The 27,141-nt window shown below is 43.1% G+C and overlaps 1 protein-coding gene across 2 annotated transcripts in view; it reads right to left on the bottom strand.

The window, feature by feature from the left end:
* IL18R1 (interleukin 18 receptor 1) overlaps positions 1–27,141 on the bottom strand; it is a 140,276-nt gene that overhangs the window by 14,175 nt on the left and 98,960 nt on the right. Inside the window, exons 3-6 of one of the 2 annotated variants that reach the window (XM_077296652.1) lie at positions 22,094–22,241; positions 20,356–20,492; positions 18,521–18,682; positions 5,964–6,119 (exon numbers count right to left, since the gene is read on the bottom strand). In XM_077296652.1, coding sequence (XP_077152767.1) covers positions 5,964–6,119; positions 18,521–18,682; positions 20,356–20,492; positions 22,094–22,241 — 603 coding nt within the window. The remainder of the gene's footprint in view (positions 1–5,963; positions 6,120–18,520; positions 18,683–20,355; positions 20,493–22,093; positions 22,242–27,141) is intronic. The other variant, XM_077296654.1, reaches the window with a different exon arrangement.

The following is a 27,141-nucleotide window of genomic DNA, read 5'->3' as shown; positions in this document are numbered from 1 at the left end:
ACAGGAAGGTCGGGTGAGAAGATGTGGTGTTTGTTGTGGCACAATTTCAGCATGCCCACGGCCATGGCCTCGGCCTCTTCATGCACCATCACATCCAGTTCCCCGTCCCTTGCCACGGGCCTTGCCCATTTTAAATGGAGGACAATATTTTCCACGTTCACTACAAATGGCTTAATTTGGAGCGAACTTATATGTGATCCGTGTGACGGACAAACCACAGTTTTAAATAGCTGGCGTGTAGGTAACTATTTTTACCATCAAACTGGTGTCAATAGTTTCACCAGCACATTGCAACAATATTTAAAGGGAGGTTAGAAATGGCAGAATCGGAGCGCACCTTTTATCTCTGATCCGTGTGTGACAGACAAACCACTGTTTTAAATAGCTGGCCTGTAAAAAAAATATTCCTGACTCCTGATACCTGGGGCTATGTCTAGAAATATCTGTAATAGCAGCAGCAGCAGACAGAATTGGAATGGACCCTCTTGCACTGCAGTCTGCCACATACACTGCCTGCCTGCCTAGCATTGATATGTATGCAGCTTTATTAGTCCTCAGAAGGACTGTTATTTGAGATGGATATGTGTGTAATATATGGTATACCCACACTAAGAAAGAACCAAGCAAATCTCTCCCTAGCTCAGCAGCAACTCTCCCTACACTGCCTGATTCCATAGTAGACTGTGATGAGCATGGTGGGGCCAGGTCTGAAATAGACCTGATGACGCTGTGCAGCCAGCCAATCACTGTAATGCCACAACCAACATGGCTGCGGCATTACAGTGTGTTGCAGACAATCCCTGCATGTTCATTGGCTCTCTAAAGAGTGCCAAACATGCAGGGCGGGGACCAGAGCTCCCGCCGAGCAACCCCGGAAATACTAGTAGTGGAGAGCATGGTCGTTCATCGCTAGTGAGGAACAGTAACTATCTCTAAAGGGTGTGAGATATTCCCTTTAATCCACTCAAAACTTAAAAAGTCTTTTACTGTCTTAACTATTTGTCCAATCCTCTGAAAAGAGTTCTCCTGTCAATTCAAATTTCAATTACTGTATTTTTCAGACTATAAGATACACTTTTTCCCCAAAAAATTTGGGAGGAAAATGGGGGGTGTCTTACAGTCTGAACTCAGGCTTACCGGGGGGTTGTGGCAGTGGTGCAGCAGCGGAACCGTTGGCGGAAGAGGTGTGGCGATGCTAAGGCTCGGTGTTGGTGGTGGGCGTTGCGGAGTGCAACTGAGCAGGGTCCCTTCATCAGGATGCCGGCAGCAAAAATGTGGCAACGCCACAGCCCAGTGTCCATGGTGAGCAGAGTCAAGTGCATCATCAGTTTCCCTGGGGCCATCTTCCTGAAGCCGAGGCAGCACGTGACCAGATTGAGATCTCTGCGGCCCTCAGCTTCAAGAAAATGGCCGACATAGGCCACGTGTGCTCAGATTGTGATCTCAATCCATGCACACACAGCCTCAGGAAGTTGGCCACCGAAAAATCAGTGATGCAATTGGCTCTGCTCACTGTGGACACCGGGCCGCGGCGTCGCCACATTTCTGCCGCCGGCATCCTGAGGAAAGGACCCTGCTCCATGCTCTGCCTCACCACCAACACTGGACCCTTAGCAGCGCACCCCGGGACTGCAGCATTGCCCCACTTCTCCCGCCGCAGGCATCCTGAGGAAGGGACCATTACTCCTGTGACCTCGCTCTCCCACCGCCAGCCCTCAGGTAGAATACCTTAAATTCAGACAAAAAGAAGGACCCCATCTTCTAAAAATCTTTTTTCTGCTATTTCCACCCCAAAATTTAGAGTGTGTCTTATGGTCCAGTGCATCTTATATTCCAAAAAATATGGTACCTGTCCAAACTACAACTCTTTGTCCATGCACAACAGACCCCCTTATTGACACTGCAGGGGTCCTTTACTTCACAAAGGGGCTGCATGCATGTTAAATAGGATGTTTCACTTGTCTTTGTCTCCAATGTAAGGGTACCGTTACACAAAACGATTTACCAACGATCACGACCAGCGATATGACCTGGCCGTGATCGTTGGTAAGTCGTTGTGTGGTCGCTGGGGAGCTGTCACACAGACAGCTCTCCAGCGACCAACGATGCCGAAGTCCCTGGGTAACCAGGGTAAACATCGGGTTACTAAGCGTAGGGCCGCGCTTAGTAACCCGATGTTTACCCTAGTTACCATCGTAAATGGTAACGTCACCGCTGTGCTCTGCTTTCACTTTACGGCCGGCACTCAGTCAGTGCGGGAAGCAGATGGCGAGGGACCTGACGGACACCGGAATTTGAGTATGTACGGTTTTTTTTTTTTACATTTACGATGGTAACTAGGGTAAACATCGGGTTACTAAGCGCGGCCCTGCGCTTAGTAACCCGATGTTTACCCTGGTTACAAGCGAACGCATCGCTGGATCGGTGTCACACACACCGATCCAGCGATGACAGCGGGAGATCCAGCGACGAAATAAAGTTCCAAACGATCTGCTACGACGTACGATTCTCAGCAGGGTCCCTGATCGCTGCTGCGTGCCAGACACAGTGATATCGTATGGATATCGCTGGAACGTCACGGATTGTACCATCGTAGCGACAAAAGTGCCACTGTGAGACGGTACCCTAAGTCTATTTTCTAAGAGTGACAGCTAGATTGCAAGATCTTGTCCCTCTGCAAAAAAGAGAGGGGAGGAGAGAGGGAGGAGAATGCCCCTTCACTACAGAGTCATAGACATTTTAATATTTTCTATGACAATCATATTTTATATTATATATAATGCTACCATAATGCCTATAAATTGCTATGTAAACCCATGAAGCAGAAGCTCCATATACATCAGAGTCATCCATCGAAAGTGTACACAAAATAATAAGTTTTCGTGTATCCTTTAATAAGATGTGTAGTAGAGGGGTGACAAGGACACTAAACTTCAGGAGGGCAAATTTCCAACGGATGAGAGATGATCTTGGTGCAATTAACTGGGACGATATCCTGAGACATAAAAATACACAAAGAAAATGGGAGACGTTTATTAGCATCCTGGATAGGACCTGTGCACAGTATATACCGTATGGGAATAAACATACTAAAAATAGGAGGAAACCAATATGGCTAAATAGAGCTGTAAGGGGCGCAATAAGTGACAAAAAGAAAGCATTTAGAGAATTAAAGGCAGTAGGTAGTGATGAGGCATTAAATAAATACAGAAAATTAAATAAATTCTGTAAAAAGCAAATCAAGGCAGCAAAAATTGAGACAGAGAGACTCATTGCCAGAGAGAGTAAAAATAATCCCAAAATATTCTTTAACTACATAAATAGTAAGAAACTAAAAAATGAAAGTGTTGGCCCCCTTAAAAATAGTCTGGGGGAAATGGTGGATGAGGATGAGGAAAAAGCCAATTTGCTAAATGACTTTTTTTCATCAGTATTTACACAAGAAAATCCCATGGCAGACAATATGATCAGTGATAACAAAAATTCCCCATTAAGTGTCACCTGCTTAACCCAGCAGGAAGTACGGCGGCGTCTAAAAATCACTAAAATTGACAAATCTCCGGGCCTGGATGGGATACACCCCCGAGTACTGCAGGAATTAAGTACAGTCATTGATAGACCATTATTTTTAATCTTTAAAGAGTCCATAATAACAGGGTCTGTACCACAGGACTGGCGTATAGCAAATGTGGTGCCAATATTTAAAAAGGGGACAAAAACTGAACTCGGAAATTATAGGCCAGTAAGCTTAACCTCTACTGTGGGTAAAATCCTGGAGGGCATTCTAAGGGATGCTATACTGGAGTATCTGAAGAGGAATAACCTCATGACCCAGTATCAGCACGGGTTTACTAGGGACCGTTCATGTCAGACTAATTTGATCAGCTTCTATGAGGAGGTAAGTTCCGGACTGGACCAAGGGAACCCAGTAGATGTAGTGTATATGGACTTTTCAAAAGCTTTTGATACGGTGCCACACAAACGGTTGATTCATAAAATGAGAATAATGGGGATAGGGGAAAATATGTGTAAGTGGGTTGAGAGCTGGCTCAGGGATAGGAAACAAAGGGTGGTTATTAATGGAGCACACTCGGACTGGGTCGCGGTTAGCAGTGGGGTACCACAGGGGTCAGTATTGGGCCGTCTTCTTTTTAACATATTTATTAATGACCTTGTAGGGGGCATTCAGAGTATAATTTCAATATTTGCAGATGACACTAAACTCTGCAGGGTAATCAATACAGGGGAGGACAATTTTATATTACAGGATGATTCATGTAAACTAGAAGCTTGGGCTGATAAATGGCAAATGAGCTTTAAGGGGGATAAATGTAAGGTCATGCACTTGGGTAGAAGTAATAAGATGTATAACTATGTGCTTAATTCTAAAACTCTGGGAAAAACCGTCAATGAAAAAGACCTGGGTGTATGGGTGGATGACAAACTCATATTCACTGGCCAGTGTCAGGCAGCTGCTACAAAGGCAAATAAAATAATGGGATGCATTAAAAGGGGCATAGATGCTCATGAGGAGAACATAATTTTACCTCTATACAAGTCACTAGTTTGACCACACTTAGAATTCTGTGCACAGTTCTGGTCTCTGGTGTATAAGAAAGACATAGCTGAACTAGAGAGGGTGCAGAGAAGAGCGACCAAGGTTATTAGAGGACTGGGGGGTCTGCAATACCAAGATATGTTATTACACTTGGGGTTATTTAGTTTGGAAAAACGAAGACTAATGGGTGATCTTATTTTAATGTATAAATATATGAGGGGACAGTACAAAGACCTTTCTGATGATCTTTTTAATCATAGACCTGAGACAGGGACAAGGGGGCATCCTCTACGTCTGGAGGAAAGAAGGTTTAAGCATAATAACAGACGCGGATTCTTTACTGTAAGAGCAGTGAGACTATGGAACTCTCTGCCGTATGATGTTGCAATGAGTGATTCATTACTTAAATTTAAGAGGGGACTGGATACCTTTCTGGAAAAGTATAATGTTACAGGGCATATATACTAGATTCCTTGATAGGGTGTTGATCCAGGGAACTAGTCTGATTGCCGTATGTGGAGTCGGGAAGGAATTTTTTGCCCCAAAGTGGATCTTACTATTTGCCACATGGGTTTTTTTGCCTTCCTCTGGATCAACATGTTAGGGCATGTTAGGTTAGGCTATGGGTTGAACTAGATGGACTTAAAGTCTTCCTTCAACCTTAATAACTATATAACTATGTAACTTTACCTCTTACGACAGACTCAGACACAATGTCCTCAGTCACTAATTATAACTAATATTTTTGTAATAATAACACTTTCCAGAACTGACTGAAAAACAACAGTCAGTAATGTACTATGCTCATAAATACTGAATATTTAAAAACAAAACAGATATGTTCATATATATCAGTCTGTATAGAAACAAATGTGTGAAAATATATCTAATTGCATAATGTGTTTCTTCATTATATCATTAGTATCACTGTGGTGTCTAATTTTCTTAAGATCTGACTATAAAAGCCTCAAGAACAATTTTTCTACATGTAAAAAAAGCTCTAGAAATTTTTGAAGCTAAGTTTTCAGATTTTGAGTTCAGATTTCCTTTATCTGTTCAGACTTCAGAATAACTGTTCAAACCAAGCACAGGTGTTTCATGGTGAGGCCAATCATTTACATACACCTTCCCAGCTGCTTGGATTCCATCTATCTCCACCCTTCTCTGGCCCTATGAAGCCAGAGTTGTCAATCAAACAAGAGGGGCGGGGAGACTGAGGGAAAATAAGCAGGTGGGAAGGTGTATAAAAATGATTGGCCCCACCATGAAGCACCAAGCGGCGGGACTTAGCTTGAACAGTCATTATGTTATGTGCTAACAGAGGCTCTTTAATATAGTATATTAATAAAGTTACAAACTTTGCCTATAAATTGCTAGATAATAGAGCAAACACATTTATTCTTACCCCCTCCTGGAACTACATCTCTCTCAAAGATGCACAGTTTATACCCAAAATAGTCTTCCAATACTGGAGCAAGAGTTTGAAGTGCAAAACGTCTTTCTTCAGATTCAAAGGTGGAAAAACTTTCCAAAGACAGATAAGCATCATATTCTTTCCCATCTAAGTGATAAAGAAAACTTTGTTATATATATTTATGTTATATTTGTATGTTTTTATACTGTATATAATTGAAGCCAGAAGTTTAAATACTCTATATAAAAAGACACATACAGTGGGGAAAAAGTATTTAGTCAGTCACCAATTCTGCAATTTCTCCCACTTAAAAAGATGAGAGAAGCCTGTATTTGACACCATAGGTAGACCAGAACTATGAGAGTCAAAATTGAGAAAACAAATCCAAAAAATCACTTTGTCTGATTTGACAATATTTTTTTTGCAAATTATGGTGGAAAATAAGTATTTGGTCATTAACAAAAGTTCATCTCAATATTTTGTTATGTATCCTTTGTTGGCAATGACAGTGGTCAAACTTTTTCTGTAAGGCTTCACAGGGTTCGCACTCACTGTTGGTGGTATGTTGGCCCATTCCTCCATGCTGATCTCCTCTAGACCAGTGAAGTTTTAGGCCTGTCGCTGAGCAACACGGGCTTACAACTTCTTCCAAAGGTTTTCTATGGGGTTGAGATCTGGAGACTGGCTAGGCAACTACAGAACCTTCATATGCTTCTTACGAAGCCACTCCTTCGTTGCCCTGGCAGTGTGCTTGGGATCATTATCATGCTGAAAGACCCATCCACGTTTCACCTTCCTTGCTGATGGAAGGAGGTTTGCACTCAAAATTTCACGATACATGGCCCAATTCATTCTTTCATGTACACGGATCAGTCATCCTGGTCTCTTTGTAGAGAAACAGCCCCAAAGCATGATGCTGCCACCCCCATGCTTCACATTAGGTATGGTGTTCTTTGGATGCAACTCAGCATTCTGTCTCCTCCAAACACGACGAGTTTTGTTTCTACCAAACAGTTCTACTTTGGTTTCATCAGACCATATGACATTCTCCTAATACTCTTCTGGATAATCCAAATGCTCTCTAGCAAACTTCAGGCGAGCCCAGACATGTACTGGCTTAAGCAGGGGGACACGTCTGGCAATGCAGGATCTGAGTTCCTGGCGGCGTAGTGTGTTACTGATGGTAGCCTTTGTTATGGTGGTCCCAGCTCTATGCAGGTCATCCACTATGTCCCCCCGTGTGGTTCTGAGATTTTTGCTCACCGTTCTTTTGATCATTTTGACCCCACAGGGTGAGATCTTGAGTGGAGCCCCAAATCGAGGGTGATTATCAGTTGTCTTGTATGTCTTCCATTTTCTTATTATTGCTCCCACAGTTAATTTCATCACACCAAGCTGCTTGCCTATTGCAGATTCAGTCTTCCCAGCCTAGTGCAGGGCTACAATTTTTGTTTTGGTGTCCATTCAACAGCTCTTTGGTCTACTCTTCACCATAGTGGAGTCTGGAGTGTGACTGTTTGTGGTTGGTCAGAATTTGAGCCCATTCCTCCTGACTAAACTGGTGTTACTTATTCAGGTTTGTAAGTCGCCTTGCTCTTACTTGAATTTTCACCTTTGCACATACATTCTCAATAGGATTGTGATCAGGGCTTTGTGATGGCCACTCCAAAACATTGACTTTGTAATCCTTAAGCCACTTTATTACCATTTTGGCAGTATGCTTTGGGTCATTGTCAATTTGAAAGACCCATTTCCGTCCAAGCTTTAACTTGCTGCATGATGTCTTGAGATGATGCTTCTGTATTGCCACATAATCTTTTTTCTCATGATGCCATCTATTTTGTGAAATTCACTAGTCCCTTCTGCAGCAAAACAACCCCACAACATGACGCTGCCACCCCCGTGTTTCACAGTTGGGATGATGTTCTTAGGCTTCCAAGCTTCTCAATTTTTACTCCAAACATAACGATAGTCATTATGCCCCAAAAGTGTAATTTTAGCTTCATCATACCACAGGACATGTCTCCAAAAAATTAAGGTCTTTGTTCATATATGCATTTGCAAACATTATTCTGGCCGTTTTATGTTTCTTTTGGAGTAATGGCTTCTTCCTGGCAGAGTATCTTATCAGCACATGTTAATACTTGTTTCAATGTGGATATTGACACAATCTTACCAGCTTCCACCATCATCTTCACAAGGTCTTTTGCCTTTGTCCTTGGGTTCATATGCACATGTCAACCAAAGACTATTCATCTCTGGGACACAAAACCCATCTACTTCCTGAGTGGTATGATGGCTGGTCATTCCCATTTTGTTTGTACTTACGTATAATTGTTTGTACAGATGAATGACGCACCTTCAGGTATCTTGAAATTGTAACCAAGGATGAGCCAGACTTGTGCAAGTGCACAACACAATTCTCTACCTGAGATCTTGGCTGATGTGGGCAGTTCAGAATTGTTTAAAGGCATAGTAACCTAAGTGCAAGTAAACCTTTGAATTTGCAGTAAATAATAAAAATGCATTAAAACATTTTCTCTCTCACTCAGTATTCTGGCATTTGCCAAATATTAATAATTATGGTAATCCTCATTGACTTAAATCAGGAAAGGTTTATTCTGATTTCATGTCAGATATTGAGAAAAACACACATGTCTTTTTATACAGTATATACAGTATAGTGTATGTAAGCTTCTGGTTTCAACTGTATATATATATATATATATATATATATATATATATATATACAGTACAGACCGAAGGTTTGGACACACCTTCTCATTTAAAGATTTTTCTGTATTTTCATGACTATGAAAATTGTACATTCACACTGAAGGCATCAAAACTATGAATTAACACATGTGGAATTATATACTTAACAAAAAAGTGTGAAACAACTGAAAATATGTCTTATATTCTAGGTTCTTCAAAGTAGCCACCTTTTGCTTTGATGACTGCTTTGCACACTCTTGGCATTCTCTTGATGAGCTTCAAGAGGTAGTCACCGGGAATGGTTTTCACTTCACAGGTGTGCTCTGTCAGGTTTAATAAGTGGGATTTCTTGCATAAATGGTGTTGGGACCATCAGTTGTGTTGTGCAGAAGTCTGGCGGATACACAGCTGATAGTCCCGCTGAATAGACTGTTAGAATTTGTATTATGGCAAAAAAAAGAAAAAAGCAGCTAAGTAAAGAAAAACGAGTGGCCATCATTACTTTAAGAAATGAAGGTCAGTCCGAAAAACTTGGGAAAACTTTGAAAGTGTCCCCAAGTGCAGTGGCAAAAACCATCAAGCGCTACAAAGAAACTGGCTCACATGAGGACCGCCCAGGAAAGGAAGACCAAGAGTCACCTCTGCTTCTGAGGATAAGTTTATCCGAGTCACCAGCCTCAGAAATCACAGGTTAACAGCAGCTCAGATTAGATACCAGGTCAATGCCACACAGAGTTCTAGCAGCAGACACATATCTACAACAACTGTTAAGAGGAGACTTTGTGCAGCAGGCCTTCATGGTAAAATAGCTGCTAGGAAACCACTGCTAAGAAGAGGCAACAAGCAGAAGAGACTTGTTGGGCTACAGAACACAAGGAATGGACATTAGACCAGTGGAATCTGTGCTTTGGTCTGATGAGTCCAAATTTGAGATCTTTGGTTCCAACCACCGTGTCTTTGTGCGACGCAGAAAAGGTGAACGGATGGACTCTACATGCCTGGTTCCCACCGTGAAGCATGTAGGAGGAGGTGTGATGGTGTGGGGGTGCTTTGCTGGTGACACTATTGGGGATTTATTCAAAATTGAAGGCATACTGAACCAGCATGGCTACCAGAGCATCTTGCAGCGGTATGCTATTCCATCCGGTTTGCGTTTAGTTGGACCATCATTTATTTTTCAACAGGACAATGACCCCAAACACACCTCCAGGCTGTGTAAGGGCTATTTGCCCAAGAAGAAGTGTGATGGGGTGCTACGCCAGATGACCTGGCCTCCACAGTCACCAGACCTGAACCTAATCGAGATGGTTTGGGGTGAGCTGGACCGTAGAGTGAAGGCAAAAGGGCCAACAAGTGCTAAGCATCTCTGGGAACTCCTTCAAGATTGTTGGAAGACCATTCCCAGTGACTACCTCTTGAAGCTCATCAAGAGAATGCCAAGAGTGTGCAAAGCAGTCATTAAAGCAAAAGGTGGCTACTTTGAAGAACCTAGAATATAAGACATATTTTCAGTTGTTTCACACTTTTTTGTTAAGTATATAATTCCACATGTGTTAATTCATAGTTTTGATGCCTTCAGTGTGAATGTACAATTTTCATAGTCATGAAAATACAGAAAAATCTTTAAATGAGAAGGTGTATCCAAACTTTTGGTCTGTACTGTATATATGTATAAATTATCTTTCTCAAGACACTTAATTATTTTTTAAGAAAAGAAGGTGGTCTGGTAAGATCCAGTAGGAACACTCATCAATACTCTACTAGCTGCAAAAACAACTACTGCATTTTTTGGATTATAAGACGCACTATTTTGCCCTCATATTTGTGCAAAAATTTAGTCAAAGGCCAGATCCCCCGCACTTACATGGTTTACTATGAGGTGGACTCCGGGAAAATTGCTGCCGGCGGAGGAGCATGTGCAGAAGGTGATCTCGGCACCAAGATCTCGGGTGATGACATCTCAGCACTGAGATCTCATCTCCCGAGATCTTGGTGCCAACAAGTGATGTTGTTACATCAGCAAGTCAGGAGGAAGACCAGAGTGCAGAAGGGAAGAAGAGGTGGTCGACGATAAAGTCACTGACCCAACCTGGGAAGGTGACATGCAGAGAGAGGACAGCAGCGCACAGGAGGAGGGATCCACAGCACCACAACAGGCATGAAGAGGCAGTGGGGTGGCCAGAGACACAAAGCGGGCAACTTTTCCCCAGAGCTCCAACACGGAAGTTGCCAAACCAAGGGTTTGGTGTTCCTAAGTCTGGTGCTTTTTTAAAGACAGTCCAGTTAACCCACAGGCCATTTGCAGCATCTGCCATGCCAGCATCAGGAGGGCAGCACAACTACCGGCCTGACCACCACCAGCATGCTCAGGCACATGCAAGCAAAGCACCCGACTACTTAGGCAAACCGCCAGGGTTCAGAAACAGTGTCTGTGGGTGACACCACTGCCTCTTCCCCTGTTCTATGTGCACACCATTCCCCTGTCTATGATGTAGGCAAAGATGCCTTCCACCCTGCACATTTGCAACCAGTGTCGGACTGGGGTACCATGGGCCCACAAGTGACATTGACTTTGGGGGGCCCACTTTTCACTTGCACACATGTATTACACTAGCCTCATTGACAAATTTACTTATAACTCTATATAAAAATGTATGTCAAGTACTCCCCATACAGTGGAGTTGGGAGCCCAGATCTTCACAAGGGCCCACTGGGGGATTCCCCTGTTACCCTATGGGCCAGTCCGAGCCTGCTTGCAACCACTGTCAGCAACAACGTCCACATCCTTGTCCCAGTGCAGCGTTCTGTTGTCCCTACCCACCACCCACCCATAGGCCACAATACTAAACAGCTACATTTCCAGCCTGATTGCCCTGGAAATGTTGCCGTTTAGGCTTGTGGAGACAGAATCTTTTGCAACCTCATGGCGGCCGCCATCCCTCAGTACTCGGTCCCCAGCTGCAACTATTTCTCACTGTGTGACATCCCTGCCTTACAAAAGCATGTGTCCTATAACATTAGCCTTGACCAGTGTTGTTATTTGGAAGGTCTACTAAACCACGGATACGTGGACAAGTGCTTGTGGCAAGGTACGCTACATTTCCCTGATGGCACACTGGGTGAACATTGTGGAAGCCGGGACCCAGTTGGACCCTGGAAAGGAACATGTGTTACCGACACAGAGGATTGTGGGCCCTGGTTCAATCAGAGTTTTCCCCACCTTCTACCTCAGTTTCTACATATCCTCCCCCTCACCCTCCATCTCAGAAATGTCAACATCAGTCTCAAGATGGAAGCACTGCAGAACTGCCTTGGTCAAGGGACAACAGGCTCTGCTGAAGCTAATCTGCTTAGGTGACAAACAGCACACTACCTCAGAGTTGTTGAAAGTTCTAACACACCACACTGATCTGTGGCTGTTGCCCCTGAACTTAAAACCAGGCATGGTCAAAACCTGATGGCAGCACTGAAGCTTGGCAACCTCACACTCATGCCATTTCTGGTCCATGTGCGCAACTTAGTGGTTTAGTGGTTTCTCAAAACATACCCAGATTTGCCCTGGCAGTGCTGCAGCAGCGTTTGAAACTTCCAGCTCCTTGAATGGTGTGTGATGTCACTATGCATTGGAACTCAACATTACATACTGTATGTTGGCCAAGGCTTTGTGAGCAGCAGAGGGGAGTAGTTGAATACCAGCTGCAACATGCCCGTCAGTATTCTGGTCAGCCTCCGCACATAAGAGCTAAGGAGTGGGAATAGATGTCTTACATCTTTGCAGTTCTCCAAAACTTTGAGGAGTCGACCAAGATAGTGAGCAGTGACGGTTCCATGATCAGCTTCTCTATCTACTGAAATGCTAGCTGCTCATAACACAGGTATGCAACTAAAAAGCTGTTTGACTATTTTCATATAATTTCCATGTATTTTGGTGTTTTGATAGCGAAAACAATATTGAAAAAATCCTAATTGTCATGACTTGCCCCAACCAATAGGTTCTTCCTCAAACTCTGGTGTGAATCATCGACAGGCAGCTTATTTTCTTTCTCCATTAACATCAATAGGAACTGTGTGATTGTCTGTTGGCAGGCAGGTGGTTAGTGACATAATGAAAGGTCCTTAGGCTTTCAAGAAGCTTGCATTGGAATTTAATTCATCAACCGTGTTTCCCCATATTAGCGTTAAGGCTTTGCGGAAGTGTATTAATTCGCCTGACCATTTCTGTTTCATTTGTGGTGAATATAGTGTTGAATCAACAGCTGAATATTACAGACTTTGTGAAAAAAGTATACTTTGCATACTTCGGACTAAAACTGGTAGATCAAGATAAAGTTTGGGCGCCTCATAAAGTGTGCAAACGGTGTGTTGAGGACCTCCGAAATTGGTTTCCATTGTAAGAAAAAAGCTTTCCATTATGGGATTCCTATGGTATGGTGAGAGCAAAAGAACCATAGTGATGACTGCTACTTTTGTTTATGCAATGTGAAAGGGTATAATTCCAAATGGAAGCATTCCATTTCATACCCCAATCTTCACTCAACAATTTGTCCCATCCCCCATGGCACAGATATACCAGTACCCAAGGCCCCTGCTACCTTGGAAAAGAAATCTAGCTCCGATGAAGGTGGAATCATACCTGAACCAGATGACGAATAAAATTCTGACTTTGAAGATGATACAAGACCAACATTTTTTTCTCAGGAGTTGAATCTTCCCAAAGATGCCGCTGAGTTACTTGGATCAAAGCCCAAAAGCAGGAATTTAATGTTACCAGGAGTGTCGTTTTCATGGTTCAGACATTGGGAAATAGGAGTTCATTCCTTACATTGCTGAGAAAGACAAGTTTATTTATTCCATACACTTGAAGGAAACCTGCGAGTACTTGGAATTGGTTCTTCGTAAACTTAAATATGATGACCACGGTTGGCAAGTGTGTGGGGATTTGAAGGTCTTGTCCATGCTGCTCTGGCAACAAGCTGGGTATACCAAATACCCTTGTTATCTCTGTCTGTCTCCGGGACAGTCGAGTCCAACAAAATCACTGGACCAAGAAGAGTTGGCAGCCAAGGGTGCTCACAGTGGGTGAAAAAAATGTCCTCTGAGAAACTTTGGTATCTCCCTAAAAAGTTCTTCTACCACCTCTCCACATAAAATTGGGCTTGATGAAGCAATTCGTAAATTCACTTCCAAGAGATAGAAATCCTTCAAATACTTGGTCACCATATTTCCAATCCTCTTGGAGGCAAAGTTGAAGGAAGGTGTGTTCGTCAGACCAGACATTAGAAGGCTTATAACTGATAAATATTTGTCAATACCATGACGGATCCTCAAAAAGAAGGGTGGAATGCATTTAAAGAGGTCGTACATAAATTTTTAGGCAATAAAAAAGATCATGACTACAAAAAGATTGTCAGACGAATGCTGAAAGCATTTCAAGCTTTAGGTTGATTGATGAGTTTGAAAGTGCATTTCCTCCATTCCCATTTTGACTACTTTCCTGAAAATTTTGGAGCTGTGAGAGAAGAGCAAAGTGAACGATTCCACCAGGACATTAAAGAGATGGAAAGAAGATACCAGGGAAAATTGAACATTACACTGATGGCAGACTACTGTTGAATGCTTCATAGAGACATTCCAGATGCTACTCACAAGCGTAAATGTACCAAGAAGAGCCTCACAGGGAAAAATAATCGATTTTAGTGACTGTTAGTGAGCTAATTTCAGTTCATTGCATTGTACGCATTTTGGCCAACATGAATTACTTGTTGGTCACCCTCCTAGAGAACTATCAATGTCTCCTTGAGAGGTCTAATAAAATGTTGCAGTACCAGAAGGCTCTACTTGAAGAATTATTTAAAAAATTCCCATCTGACAAGGTAATGCGCGGGGCACTATGACAAGCAGGGAAACCTTTTGGAAGATGCTGAAGGAGTACCTTGCGACCATACCAGCATTCTCCATGATTCCTCTGTGCCTTACAACTATCGGGTATCCAAGCTAGACACGTGGCATAAATTGTCTGTACGCCTTGGAGGACCTGCTGGCCTGCCCTGCCGCCAGCGTTTTGTCAAAGCAGTTTTTTAGTGCCACCGGGGATATTATAACTGATAGGTGCATACGCCTGTCAGCTGAAAATGCTGACAGGTTGACTCTTATCAAAATGAACAAGAGCTGGATTGGCACAGACTTCTCAGCACCACCGGATGACAGCAGCAGAACATAAACTCAAATCATTGTTTTGTTTTTTTCTGGTCTATTCATATGAACCCCTTCCCACCCAAACATGGGTATACGCTTCAGGATTTTGTGTTTTTTTGTATCATTCTCCTCTTCCTCCACGACCATATCAACACGGTGATCATTCTACCTTCACTATAAATTTTTTAAGGGTGCTTTTGATGCCCGCATTAAGAATGTTTAGAGGCCTACCTCTAACATTCTTTGATATATGTGAATTTTCCCCAAGGGATAAATATTTTTAAGCCTAAGCACTTAGTGCATGCGCATTACCAGTCTAGGATACCCACCCCTTAACAATGGGAAAAAAGGTTTTCTGAGGCTTTCCACTATGTCTCTTCAAAGGGTATTAGAGTGCCTCCTTATAATTTTTGGCACCCCTTGCACCTAGTGCATATGCTTTTCCATTGTAGGAGACCCAATCCTTAGTAATGGGAAAAAAATGTTTTTATGAGGCTCCACCTTCTAGTTGAGGGAACATTTCTGGAACTTAAAAGAGCCGGTGGGTTTTACTAGTAATATATTCTCGAGTCCCTTGTTGTGGGCTGTCAGGTGGTCATCCCATAGAGAGTTTTCATACTACATACAGGTTTTTCAGCCAGGACAGGAGACTGTGTACAGTAAGTACAGAAGAGTCTGGTCTTCTCCATATCAGGCTGAGTAGGTGCAAAACGCTCCCCTATATTCCTCAGCAGGTGTCATGAAATAACTTTCCTTGATGCTGCTATGTTAAACTAATCACTCTTCAGGGTTAATTCAAAAAGATTTTATGCTCTAATAATATGGCTTTTATCTGCACTTCTGCTTGGGTGAGGTCTGGCAGTAGGGATAGCATATTACAGGCATCTAATCAGGAATTATTGCCTTATAAATTCTAATCCTTGCTGCTTTATTCCATACAGTCATTGACAGATTCATGATTTTTACGGTTATGTGTACTGAGAAATTCATCAAAGCTGGCAGTGTTGCTTGCGTTCCTCCATATTTTGTTGCTGCCATGTACAAGAAAGAAAATTTTTTCAGGACTGGTTAAAATCCCTTCTTTATTCTACAATGATACCGCTCGTATCTGCAATTCGTCTAGGGTGAGGTCTGGCAGTAGGGATAGAGTATTACAGGAATTTAGTCATGGATTATTGACTTATAAATTATAATCCTTGCTGCTGCTTCCAATCATTCATTGACAAAAGTATTGATTTAATATGTCCATTCCCAGTTTTACTCTAGCATCTGTATGTAACAGGTAGTGGTGGGACATTTTACGCTACTGGAGCTGGAAATACCACTTCTGAACTATCTGTTGCCTTTGTTTCCATCCATTTCTGGTCACTTCTTGAAGTATGTTTGGGGTGATTGTCCTGTTGGAAGTCCCATGACCTAGAATGCAAACCCAACTTTCTGACACTGGACACTACATTTTGACCCTAAATCCTGTGGGAATCTTCTCCTTTTATTATCCCTTCACCACAGTCACGGCACCCAGTGCCAGAGGCAGAAAAACAACTCAAAAATATCTTTGAACCTCCACCATATTTGACTGTGACTACTTTTATTTGTAGGCCTCATTTAAATTACAGTAAACAGAAGAATGACGTGCTTTACCAAAAAGCTCTATCTTGGTCTCATCTGTGCACAAGACGTCTGCTGGCCTTGTATAAATAGTGGGGGCCAACTGCTGGCCCTCTATATATTGTGAGGGCCACCTGCTGGCCTTCTACAATTAAAGTGAGGGCTGCCTGATGGCCCTCTACAAATAGCGAGGGCCGCCTAATGGTCCTGAAAAACAACTGTGACTTTCAGAGACCCTCCTTCATAAATTAGACAGGATGTGTCTGATAATGTCTCACACACCACATGGCCAGATAAGGTAGTAAAATTACATTTCCTGGTGAATGTTTTTTTCTCGATTGAAAGCAATGCAAACTTGCAAAAACACTGCAAAAACACAACGTGTAAACATAGCCCAAGGTGTGGAGGAGCATTTCTTTTTCTCTTATTTATTTTGAGTTGTCATTATCCCAGAAAAAATGTTTCTTAACATTTTTTCAAGTAAAATACATTTTATCTTTGGCTTTGAATGTTTTATTGTCAGTCCATAAAAGTGGCATAATACTCTGACAACATTGTTCCCGGCAGCAACCTTGGGAGTCAGAGATGCTTTCAGTCGTCCTCCCCATGCTGTTCCCATGCCATGCTGTTTCTATCAATTTTAACACTTTTTAGACTCCTACGGACCTCCAGTGGGGGGCCGCCAGAAAAATGCTTGAGTTTCATATTGACTTACATAATACTTGTTACTCGGGTTGAGCACCCGAGCATTACGATTTGCTCGTCTCGAGTAACGGGTGCCCAAGCATTTTTGTGTTCGCTCATTGCTACTTAGAATATCTTCAATTACAACTCAATTGAAACAGAACTGTCACTCAAGGAGGAATGTCCACAGCAACCAGTAAGCCAGGAGACTGGGGAGCAATCCACTTTTGACATGTTGAGACTAACACTTTAAATAGACAGGTTTCATATGCATCTGAATTAAACTGTAAGCTAAGGATAAACCAATAATGCTGAACATACCGCATTTTTCTGACTATAAGACTCACTTTTTTCAAAAACAGTTTTGCGGGAAAATGGGGGTGCATCTTATAGCCGGAATATACTTACAAAATACTGTGGTGGCGGTCCCGGTCCGATGCTGCAGGGAGATGCAGCCTCCCTTCCCAGGCTGGTGCGACGGTCATGCTCTGTGGTGCGACGGTGGTGCTCTGTGGTGCAGGTGGGCTCCACCAGAATTTTCTGAAAGCCCGGAGGCCCCCACAGATCCATTGCTGCAATGTGGTGGCCTCCGGGAAAATGGCCGCAGGAGGCGGCGCGTGCTCAGATTGAGATCTTAGCAATGAGAGCCAGTCTTGAGCTCTTGGGACGAAATGTCATTGCCGAGATCTGAATCTGAGCATGTGCCACCCTCGGCAGCCATTTTCCCAGAGGCCACCACATTGCAGCAGACTTAGCTCTCGGCAACGAGATGACGTCTTGAGATCTCGGGATGAGATCTGATTGCCGAGATATGAATCTGAGCATGCGTCGCCCCCTGTGGCCATTTTCCCGAAGGCTACCACATCGCGGCAATGGATCTGCGGGGCCTCGGGCTTTCAAAAAATGCCAGTGGAGCCCCGCCACACCCCAGAGCATCACTGCCGCACCTGTCGCAAACATGCCGGCGGAGCCCCACCACACCACAGAGCACCACCACGGCACCAGCCTGGGATTGGATTTACTGGAGGCCACCGCACCAGCCTGGACCACCGAACAACCCCTGTGACCATGCTCCCATGTGACCACTCCTCCACCTGTGCCAATCCCCCCAGTAAGCTGAATTTGGACTGTAAGACGGACCCCCATTTGACACTTTTTTTCCCTATTTTCCTTCTGAAAATTTGGGGTGCGTCTCATAGTCCAAAAAATATGGTACTGATAATGTATGTAACTGTTAAAGAGAATGTGTTGTAAGAAAATTGCCTGTTAACATGAAAACCTGACACAATGAAGAGGTCATTTTCATGTGACACATTCCCATTAAAAGAAATAAATGTGATACTTACCCCCAATGGTTTCATCAACTCCAGAAATACTCCTGTACAAGAGCACAATTTGTATTCTAAACAGTATGCACAAGCCAACCAGAAATAGAACGCAGACAGTGCAAATGATAGATGCAGCGATTGATGTTGTAAAGACTTTCTTAGAAATATCTTGACTCTTATCTGATGGATGAAAAAAAATGTCATTGAAACCCAAAGCTTCTACAGACCCACAGTGACAGATTTCTCATGCGAAATAAGTATTGTAAGGCCTAACTAGTAAATCTCATACCCATAAAATTCAGCACAGTACTTCCTTTGTTATCTCATGGGTGACTGTTGTGTTGCGTGCTGTTCAGTTATATTGACATTTAGTGATGTAGATTTCTAGTATTCTATTACTTTCACTTGTCAGTATTTGGTTAGTATTATACTTCAGTACTTGTAAGCCAAAACAAAACAGGAAGCATACACATTAGGCAGGAGTCACACTAGAGAGAAATACGGACGAGTGCTATGCGAGAAAAAAATCGCATCGCACTCGGACCAATGTTAATCTATGGGGCAGCTCCCATCATCATTTTTGTTCTCGGCCGTATTATATGTGCGAATGAAATCACAGCATGCTGCGATTTTCACCGTATATAGGCCGAGACTCATTAGCGTGGGAAAGTTTCTGATCATTTTCCCATGCTGTCAAGTTCACCGCATCTGGCAAGGACTCTGCGCATGCTCAGTGACTACCGCTGACATCACTGAGCATGTGCAGACTCCCCGTCTGACTCACGGAGAACTGACAGCATGGGAAAATGATCAGAAACTTTCCCACACTAATGAGTTCATGTCTGGTCAGCGGGTAGGCTGCGCAGGTAGCTTTTCATTCATTACACAGTGGTTTACAGTTGGAGTAGTAGCATTAGCACTGCTCCCGGTTGTAAACTATTTAACCCCTTGAGATGGATTGCAGCGTGGGACTTGACTGTACAGTGGACAGGTATGGGATATTGTTGCTTTTTTTATTTTTTATTTCTTTACAGAAGAATGAGGGCTTTGCTTGGATTGAGAGTGCAATAAAGATGGAAAACCTGTGTGTTTATTTCATTACAAGACTTTATTCTGCATGTGTGTGTATTTTTTAACCCTTTCATAATAGTGGAATAATAATGGATAGGTGTCTTATTGACACCTCTCCATTATTGACCGGGCTTAATGTCACCTTATAATAGCAAGGTGACATTAACCCCTTATTACCCCATATGCCACCACTACAAGCCAGTGGGAAGAGAGAGGCTAAGTGCCGGAATAGGAGCATCTTACAGATGCGCCTTTTCTGGGGTGGCTGGGGGCAGATGTTTTTAGCCAGGGGGGCCAATAACCATGGTCCCTCTCTAGGCTATAAACATCTGCCCTCAGTCACTGGCTTTCCCTCTCTGGTGGAGAAAATTGTGTGGGAGCCCACGCCAGTTTTTGTCCGTGATTTAATTCTTTAATTTAACACCTACAGCTCCAAAATGTGACATACACACACTACTAATCATTATTAGTGAGGGACATATATAAATCTAACGGATATGCAATTGTTTACTGTATGTCTCATATCGTGTCGGGTTCTGTAATGATTTAACAAAAGCCAACAAATAAATTACCGGCTATTCTGCTATCTACCTCTGTATGAAATATATATATATCTATATGGCACATGGTCAGTGGGGGCCTTATTAAAGGTTTCTACATTTGTTCCAAGGAGCATTAAACCTCTGCTTCTCTTTCTGTCAAAACATAAAAGAATATGGGATACAAAGAGGCAATTTGAACTTGAATAGCAGTTATGGACTGGATAAAATTCAATGTCTTACCTTTCAGTTTAATTGTAATTAGCCTTTCGTCATTGCTTTTATAGCTATCAAGTTTGCATTTATATTGATACTTGATATCATTGTTGCTTACATTAATTATGTGCAGCTCAGAAATCCAAATTGAACCCTTGTAATCTCTAAATAAAAGCAATGGCAAAGCATTGTTTAATAAGTAAAAATGTAATGTTTTCTCATTTTCATCATCATTTTAAGTTTAGGAAAACGCTTACTTGAGTTTTCATACAAGGCTTGCTTTCAGCATTAAAGGTGGTGTATCACTTTTTGGTATTCATGACATCATTAGGATAATTCATCAACATCAGATCGGTGGTGTCCAACACACGGCACCACCAATAATACTGATAAGCTGTTACCAGCTCTGGCAAGATTCAAATAGTGTACAGAGTGGAATACCACTACTGTCACATGGTTTAGGCCCCTTTCACACATCAGTTTTTTGCCACCAGTCGCAATCCGTCGAGTTTTGAAAAAACGGACACGGCGACTGATGCCGCCGGATCAGTTTTTTTCTCATAGATTTGTATTAGCGACGGATGGCCTCATGTTTCATCCCTTGTTCGCCGGATCTGTCGAAAATTGTTTGTCCGGCGGCCGGAGACAATGGACATAGTAAAGTTTTTTGTGTCTGACGAAAAAGTGGACAGCGATGGACCCCTCGCCATCTGTCGTTTGCTAGAATGGAAGCCTATGGCGCCGGATCCGTCAAATGACGGAATCCGGCTACAGATTCCGTTTTCTTTAACTGAGCATGCACCGATTTTTTTTTAGGATCCAATTAGCCGGATCAGCTAGTTAGATCCGGTGAAAAAACGGATCCGTCGCATCAGTTTTTCACAATCTGCGACAGATCCGTTTTTTTTCAACATTCGATGGGTTTGCGACTGATGGCAAAAAACTGATGTGTGACAGGGGCCTTAGTGGACACTGATGGGTTTTGCAGATCAGCTCTTATTTGTACAGGATTTGATATAAAATACAGGGGAACAGCCCCTAATAGTGTGTTGGAGCAGTGTACCACTCAGTACTGTATATATGTGGCCACTACCAGAGCTGGTAACCGCTGATTGATAGTTGTGCTGGACCCCACTGATCTGATATTGATGAACCTATCCTGTGGATAGATCAATATTATAGTAGTGGAAAAAATATATAATGCTCACTGTCCTCAATATCCATTTACACACCCATCACCTGTAACATATGAGCACTCTAGTGCCCCTTTCCTGTTCCACTGATTTCCAAAAGTTCAGTAGTATAGTTAGTAATGCCAATGAAACATTATAATAGCTTTACCCACTCTGAGAATGTTAGCACTAAACCTCACATGTAACATTTTCAGATTAGACATACAGGGGCATCTCACAAAATTAGAATATCATCAAAAAGTTAATTTATTTCACTTCTTCAATACAAAATATAAAACTCATATATTAGTTTTCATTTTAAATGATCCACAATAGATGTGGTAGATCCATTTTATAATAAATCTGAAAGGATTCAGTCATATTGGCTCAGTCCATCTTATTGACTTTTTCTTACCTAAGCTGGAAAATTCTAAAATCATCTGAATTTTAAAAAGTATGCCAAAATGCACTAGTAATGCACTAGTGTGCAAAAGAAGTACACTATTCATAATGGAAAACTCTGATTGCACGAATTGTGTATTGTGATGTATAAAATCAGTGAACACTAATGTATGGAAATCATTGGTACTTACGTTGTCTCCATGCACAATTTATCCCTGAATGAAGAGCAGTAGTCCACTAGGTATTCCGTGTTACTTCCGTTTGTTATTACCCAGTAGAGGCTCACATACCGAGCAAGGTCACCAACGAAAGCCTCACATTTTAGGCTATGATTCTGTCCTAAGAAGATCAAAATTACGTGTTCAGTATTAGCTTACAAGGATCTCCTGTTAGAATGGATCTGTAACAACCAGAGAGGTGCTACTAAATCTTTATCTTCCACCAGAAGTCATTATTTATTTCTGCACATAGGTCACTAAACATAAAATAATAATATTGCGTGGATATGCTTGTGCACAATATTGTCTGCCAGGGTTTAAAGGGAGTCCCTCTCTCCAAAATGCATTTTAAATGAGCTATACTGTGTTGTAAGTGATTTAGCCCCTTTAACAGCCAGAGTAGCACTGTACCTGTTACTGGTACAGCGCCTGAGAAAATCATTTTTAATTCATATGCAAATGAGGAGGCTTCTATGCAACTTTTGGGTGGCTAAGAGCTTAGTGAACCATTACGCCTCCTCATTTGCATATGTGGGCCCTAGCCAATACATGGTCTTGGACCACCATCTTTTTTTTTTACAAGCAAAAAAGAAAACTGCCGTGATGAACCATTTTTGGAGACTGGTTTCTATATAATCGTTCATCATGATCTGATGTTCCGGACTCGAAAGATTATATATTTTAACCTTGGTGAGACGGGAGTTACGTACTAAATCAGTGGGACAGTCATAAACCCAGTGTGGGGGTAATTTTTCAGATTCAGACAGGAAAAAGCATCAGCAAAATTTTCCAATTTTTTGGGTAACCCAATGGGCAGAGTTTAAGAAAAATTTACAGATAAGGACATACAGTACAGACCAAAAGTTTTGACACACCTTCTCATTTAAAGATTTTTCTGCATTTTCATGACTATGAAAATTGTATGCTCACACTGAAGGCATCAAAACTATAAATTAACACATGTGGAATTATATACTCAACAAAAAAGTGTGAAACAACTGAAATTATGTCTTATATTCTAGTTTCTTCAAAGTAGCCACCTTTTGCTTTGATGACTGCTTTGCACACTCTTGGCATTCTCTTGATGAGCTTCAAGAAGAAGTTACCGGGAATGGTCTTCCAACAATCTTGAAGGAGTTCCCAGAGATGCTAAGCACTTGTTGGCCCTTTTGCCTTCACTCTGCGGTCCAGCTCACCCCAAACCATCTCAATTGGGTTCAGGTCTGGTGACTGTGGAGGCCAGGTCATCTGGCGTAGCACCCCATCACTCTCCTTCTTGGTCAAATAGCCCTTACACAACCTGGAGGTGTGTTTGGGGTCATTGTCCTGTTGAAAAATAAATGATGGTCCAACTAAACGCAAACCGGATGGAATAGCATGCTGCTGCAAGATGCTGTAGTAGCCATGCTGGTTCAGTATGCCTTCAATTTTGAATAAATCTCTAACAGTGTCACCAGCAAAGCACCCCCCACACCATCACACCTCCTCCTCCATGCATCACGGTGGGAACCAGGCATGTAGAGTCCATCCGTTCACCTTTTCTGCGTCATACTAAGACACGGTGATTGGAACCAAAGATCTCAAATTTGGACTCATGAGACCAAAGCACAGATTTCCACTGTCCATTCCTTGTGTTCTTTAGCCCAAACAAGTCTCTTCTGCTTGTTGCCTGTCCTTAGCAGTGGTTTCCTAGCAGCTATTTTACCATGAATATAGTTATTAAGGTTGAAGGAAGACGTTTAGTCCATCTAGTTCAACCCATAGCCTAGCCTAACATGCCCTAACATGTTGAATGTTGATGAAGGCCTGCTGCACAAAGTCTCCTCTTAACAGTTGTTGTCTGCTGCTAGAACTCTGTGTGGCATTGACCTGGTCTATAATCTGAGCTGTGTCATGAATCCCCAATGGCTAGGGATAGCACAGGACAAGCAAAGTACAAATAGATAACGGACGAGCTCTAGGGTGATGGAACCTGGGCTGACCGCTGCCCTACGCCTGACAAACGCAACTAGAGATAGCCAGGGAGCGTGCCTACGTTGGTTCTAGACGCCACGCACCAGCCTAAGAGCTAACTAGTACTGCAGAGAAAATAAAGACCTCACTTGCCTCCAGAGGAATGAACCCCAAAAGATATAGTTGCCCCCTCACATGTATTGACGGTGAAATGAGAGGAAGGCACACACATAGAGATGATATATATAGTTTTAGCAAATAGAGGCCCGCTGTAAACTAGAAAGCAGAATGATACAAAAGGGGACTGAGCGGTCAGCAAAAAACCCTAATCAAAAAACCATCCTGAGATTACAAGAACCCATGTGCCAACTCATGGCACATGGGGAGAACCTCAGTCCACTAGAGCTACCAGCTAGCATAGAGACATAATAAGCAAGCTGGACAAAAAACCAAACAACTGAAAATCAGCACTTAGCTTATCCTGAAAGATCTGGGAGCAGGTAGGCAGGAACCAAACAGAGCACATCTGAATACATTGATAGCCGGCAAGGGAATGACAGAAAGGCCAGGTAAAATAGGAAACACCCAGCCTCAGATGGACAGGTGGAAACCAAAGGCCGCAACCCACCAAAGTCACCCAGTACCAGCAGTAACCACCAGAGGGAGCCCACAACCAGAATCCACAACAGTACCCCCCCCTTGAGGAGGGGTCACCGAACCCTCACGAGAACCCCCAGGGCGATCAGGGTGAGCTCTATGGAAGGCGCGGACCAAATCAGTCGCATGAACATCGGAGGCGACCACCCAGGAATTATCCTCCTGACCATAACCCTTCCACTTAACCAAATACTGGAGTTTGCGTCTGGAAACACGAGAATCCAAGATCTTCTCAACAACATACTCCAATTCTCCCTCCACCAGCACCGGAGCAGGAGGCTCAACCGAAGGAACAACGGGCACCTCATACCTCCGCAACAATGACCGATGGAACACATTATGAATAGCAAACGATGCTGGGAGATCCAAACGAAAAGATACAGGGTTAAGAATCTCCGAGATCCTATAAGGACCGATGAACCGAGGCTTGAACTTAGGAGAAGAGACCTTCATAGGGACAAAACGAGAAGACAACCACACCAAATCCCCAACAAGAAGTCGGGGACCCACGCGGCGACGGCGATTAGCAAACTGCTGAGTCTTCTCCTGAGACAACTTCAAATTGTCCACCACCTGATTCCAAATCTGATGTAGCCTGTCCACCACCATGTCCACTCCAGGACAATCCGAAGACTCCACCTGACCAGAGGAAAAACGAGGATGAAACCCCGAATTACAAAAAAAAGGAGAGACCAACGTGGCAGAACTAGCCCGATTATTAAGAGCAAATTCGGCCAGTGGCAAAAAAGCAACCCAGTCATCTTGATCAGCAGAAACAAAACACCTCAAATAAGTTTCCAAGGTCTGATTAGTTCGCTCCGTCTGGCCATTCGTCTGAGGATGGAATGCAGACGAGAAAGACAAATCAATGCCCATCTTGGCACAAAACGTCTGCCAAAATCTAGACACAAACTGGGATCCCCTGTCAGAAACGATATTCTCCGGAATCCCATGCAAACGGACCACGTTCTGAAAAAATAAAGGGACCAACTCAGAGGAGGAGGGCAACTTAGGCAAGGGCACCAAATGAACCATCTTAGAAAAGCGGTCACACACAACCCAGATAACGGACATTTTCTGTGAAACCGGAAGATCAGAAATAAAATCCATGGAAATGTGCGTCCAAGGCCTCTTCGGGATGGGCAAGGATAACAACAACCCACTGGCCCGAGAACAGCAAGGCTTAGCTCGAGCACACACTTCACAAGACTGCACAAAGGTACGCACATCCCTAGACAAGGAAGGCCACCAAAAAGACCTGGCCACCAAGTCTCTAGTACCAAATATTCCAGGATGACCAGCCAACACAGAAGAATGGACCTCGGAGATGACTCTACTGGTCCAATCATCCGGAACAAACAGTCTTTCTGGTGGACAACGATCCGGTTTATCCACCTGAAACTCCTGCAATGCACGTCGCAAGTCTGGGGATACGGCGGACAATATTACCCCATCCCTAAGGATACCAGTAGGCCCAGAGTCTCCAGGAGAGTCAGGCACAAAACTCCTGGAAAGAGCATCTGCCTTCACATTCTTTGAACCTGGCAGGTATGAAACCACGAAATTGAAACGAGAAAAAAACAACGACCAACGAGCCTGTCTAGGATTCAAACGCCTGGCAGACTCAAGGTAAATGAGATTCTTGTGATCAGTCAAGACCACCACACGATGTTTAGCACCCTCAAGCCAATGACGCCACTCCTCAAATGCCCACTTCATGGCCAAAAGCTCCCGATTACCCACATCATAATTGCGCTCGGCGGGCGAGAATTTTCTAGAGAAGAATGCACATGGCTTCATCACCGAGCCATTAGAACTTCTCTGTGACAAAACCGCCCCCGCTCCAATCTCGGAAGCATCAACCTCAACCTGAAAAGGAAGTGAAACATCTGGTTGACACAACACAGGAGCAGAAGAAAACCGGCGCTTACGTTCCTGAAAGGCCTCCACGGCCGCAGGAGACCAATCCGCAACATCAGCACCCTTTTTAGTCAAATCAGTCAAAGGTTTGACAATACTGGAAAAATTAGCAATGAACCGACGATAAAAATTAGCAAACCCCAAGAACTTCTGAAGGCTCTTAACAGATGTAGGTTGTGTCCAGTCACAAATAGCCTGAACCTTGACGGGATCCATCTCAATAGTAGAAGGAGAAAAAATGTACCCCAAAAAAGAAATCTTCTGGACTCCGAAGAGACACTTTGAACCCTTCACAAACAGAGAATTGGCCCGCAGAACCTGAAACACCTTCCTGACCTGTAGAACATGAGACTCCCAGTCATCAGAAAACACCAAAATATCATCCAAATACACAATCATAAACTTATCCAGATATTCACGGAAAATATTGTGCATAAAGGACTGAAAGACTGACGGAGCATTGGAGAGTCCAAAAGGCATTACCAAATACT

This window comes from Ranitomeya variabilis, chromosome 3 (genome assembly GCF_051348905.1).
Source record: "Ranitomeya variabilis isolate aRanVar5 chromosome 3, aRanVar5.hap1, whole genome shotgun sequence".
Classification (NCBI taxonomy): domain Eukaryota; kingdom Metazoa; phylum Chordata; class Amphibia; order Anura; family Dendrobatidae; genus Ranitomeya; species Ranitomeya variabilis.
Note: the sequence above shows the minus strand (reverse complement) of the source record. Positions and strands in the feature narration are given on the sequence as shown.